The 1,515-nt window shown below is 36.8% G+C and overlaps 1 protein-coding gene across 1 annotated transcript in view; it reads left to right on the top strand.

Moving 5' to 3' along the window:
* Window positions 1-1,312, top strand: part of MYBPC3 (myosin binding protein C, cardiac) — a gene marked incomplete at its 3' end in the record, with an annotated part of 41,224 nt that extends 39,912 nt beyond the window's left edge. The window contains exon 28 of the mRNA XM_009069815.1: window positions 1,224-1,312. Within this exon, the coding sequence (XP_009068063.1) occupies window positions 1,224-1,312 (89 nt within the window). The remainder of the gene's footprint in view (window positions 1-1,223) is intronic.
* Between the last annotated feature and the right edge of the window lie 203 nt (window positions 1,313-1,515).

Raw genomic sequence — 1,515 nt, 5'->3', positions numbered from 1 at the left:
TTTCACTTTGACCAGGTGCCCAATATCTTCTGATTCTGAGAACATCACTATAATGCCTAGGTCTTATATTTCTAAAGTGTGGCTTTTAAAATAAAATCCTGCTTCTTAGTTTCAAGATATGGACATGTCACCTCTTGCAATGACACTGTCAACATTTAAGAGACATTTTTTTATATTTAGCTCTTTGCTTGAAAAGCTGTTCTATTGCTGCGAAATGACTGTGTTGGCTACAACAAGAGATCTAGTTAAATAGAAGCAGTTGTCTGTACTTCATTGTCCTAGGGCATTAATTACCACCATGTGTATCACCCAACAATGGTAGATTATAACTCATTTGACTGGAGTCCAAAAGACATCAAAAGCTGCTAATAGTGGATTCCTCAACCTTGGCTTGCATGAAATGTCTGCCAGAGACTCACTGACAGTAAAATGAGCCAGTGTAAATGAACCACAGTTGTAATACATCTCAATACTGAATGGTCATGAAGAGAGATACACCAACTGTATGCTAAGAACCTGCCTCTGTAAATGACAGGGAAAAGAATAAGGATTACATGGAGAACACAGAAAGTTTTCCAGGGAGGTAGAGGAAAGGAGATACCAGATGATAAAACAAGCAGTAAGGTCCTTTTTTTTTGTTAGTGAAAATAAGCTGCTACAATGAGACTCCACTGCATCCATATCAAAGAAAGAACTATAACTGAATGACTGTAGAAAGACAAAGGAAATCCACTGCTTGCTCTGCTTCCTGAGTATGTCCATAAATATATCCAAATGGCAATTTACAAGGAGCTGCAGTATCAATATAGCAATAGATTAATCATAGTCTATAATCACTCTTTTCCTCCAGTACACCCTTTGTCCCATCCTGTCTAGTGAACTGATAAAGTTCTCCAAAGAAACAAAGTTCATATAGAAGGCTTACATCCAAATTTGGCATTTCAGATGCATCACAGTTTCACAAATCCAGCTGTCATTGAAACCGGCTCAGCTGTAAATATATCACAGAGACTTGATACTAAATTTGTATCCAGTAGACAAATAAATTTGAAAATACTTAGAGAACTAGCTACTCCCTTAAAGTATAAACAGTGTTTCCACAATTTTTTTATGCTTACAATTATCCAAGTCTCCTATCTTTGGTGTTTTGCTTTATTTGTGCTATAGGTAATGTTGCAAATTTTGAAGAGTTTTGTATTTATTGTACTAATGCTTAACTGCAGAGCGTCCCAAATTCTGGTTGCCACGCCATCTCAGACAGACTCTGGTGAAAAAAGTGGGTGAGACAATCAATATTGTGATCCCTTTTCAGGTATGTGTCAGCTTCTATTTTGTCACAGTTATTTACTATTACTTCCCTAAAGTAGTTTCCATTATCAAGTTCCCATTGCTACACTGCTTTAGCAGTACTACGTAAGTTTTTGCCAGCAGTGTGTATGTCAATTTCTGAAACGCCGACTACAAAAATTAGAGTTTGCACATGAACAGAAGATCACAGTTGGCCCTATATAGAAT

The sequence above is a fragment of the Acanthisitta chloris genome, unplaced genomic scaffold (genome assembly GCF_000695815.1).
Source record: "Acanthisitta chloris isolate BGI_N310 unplaced genomic scaffold, ASM69581v1 scaffold34642, whole genome shotgun sequence".
Lineage (NCBI taxonomy): Eukaryota > Metazoa > Chordata > Aves > Passeriformes > Acanthisittidae > Acanthisitta > Acanthisitta chloris.
This window is presented reverse-complemented; position numbering and strand designations above follow the sequence as displayed.